This window comes from Nothoprocta perdicaria, unplaced genomic scaffold, assembly GCF_003342845.1.
Source record: "Nothoprocta perdicaria isolate Ctin4 unplaced genomic scaffold, notPer1 scaffold_723, whole genome shotgun sequence".
Classification (NCBI taxonomy): Eukaryota; Metazoa; Chordata; class Aves; order Tinamiformes; family Tinamidae; genus Nothoprocta; species Nothoprocta perdicaria.
In genome coordinates this window covers 10,577-11,724 of record NW_020456003.1, presented here as the reverse complement: position 1 = coordinate 11,724, position 1,148 = coordinate 10,577, and the positions used below count along the sequence as shown (strand labels likewise).

The 1,148-nt window shown below is 69.5% G+C and overlaps 1 protein-coding gene across 1 annotated transcript in view; it reads left to right on the top strand.

Annotated features, from left to right (window-relative positions):
- Positions 1–938: 938 nt before the first annotated feature.
- LOC112957506 (serine/threonine-protein kinase MARK2-like) overlaps positions 939–1,148 on the top strand; it is a gene marked incomplete at its 3' end in the record, with an annotated part of 10,710 nt that continues 10,500 nt past the window's right edge. The window contains 1 exon segment of the mRNA XM_026051156.1: positions 939–995. Coding sequence (XP_025906941.1) covers positions 939–995 — 57 coding nt within the window.

Sequence of the window (1,148 nt, the reverse complement as noted above, 5' to 3'; positions counted from 1 at the left end):
TGGACCACTGGGGGGCGGGACCACGGCCTGGCCCCGCCCACACCCATTCTGGGGCTCATGGGGGCGTGGCCGGAACCTGGCCACGCCTCCACATCCTCTCTGGGGCGGGGCTTGTGCCCCATATCTGACACCTCCCCACACCGACCAGTCGCCCCGCCCCGAGCTCCCAGTTATCCCCCCAGCAACCAGCCCTGCCCCCTCCCCTCCCGTTATAGGTTGAGGGGGGGAAGAAATGGGGGGCGGGGGGTTCGTCCCCAATGGACCATTTCCTTTGGTTTTCCGGAAATTCCCGATGTTTTCCGCGAAGGGGTTCGGATATTTCCGTGAGTTCGGTTATTGGGATGGGGGAGGGGAAAGAGGAAATCGGCTCTTTCCGGAGCACGTGGCGGAAATTACCGAAAGGAGGCGAACCTCCGGAAAGAGCCGAAGAGGCGGAAAACGGAACCGAGCGCGGCGCCGCTTCGGCAATTTCCGTAAAACCGCCGGAAAGAGCCGAAGTTGAGAGGGGCGGGCGGGGCCTGGGTTGGTAGGGCGGGGCTGTACGAGCCCCCAGGCGAAACCCTCCGGAAAGAGCCGAAGGCAGCGGCGGAAAGAGCCGAAGCGGCGCGGGGAGGCGGGTCGGGTGTTTCCGGCTGCCTCGGCGGAAATAGCCGAGCGCCGGCGGCCGCCGCCATGTTGGGAGCCGCTGGGCGCTGAGGGGAGCGTGAGGCGACAGCACCCGGTTTCCCCCCTTCCCTTTTTCCCCCTTTCCCGTTATCCCGATCCCGTTTTTTCCCCCCCCCGTTTCCTGCCCCGGCCCCTTCCCGGCTCTCCCGATGCCGCGGGCTCGGCCGCCGCCCGCCCCCTGAGCGCGGCGCGGGGCTCGCACCCCCCCCGCCCCCCCCCCGCTCACGGCTGCCCCCCTGTCGCGACAGTCGCCGGGGGCGGGGGGGGCCGCCATGTCGGGCGGCGGCCGGAGCCCCCTGCCCCCCGCCGGCGGGAGGGATGCGGAGCAGGTAGGACATGGGGGGGGACCCCTGTATTGGGGGGGCTGGGGGGCACCCCTGTGTTGGGGGGGTCCCCTTTATGAGGGGAGGAGCCCCGTACTGGGGGGCTGGGGGGGAAGGTAGGACCTCGTATAGGAAGAGCGGGGACCCCCCATAGAGAGA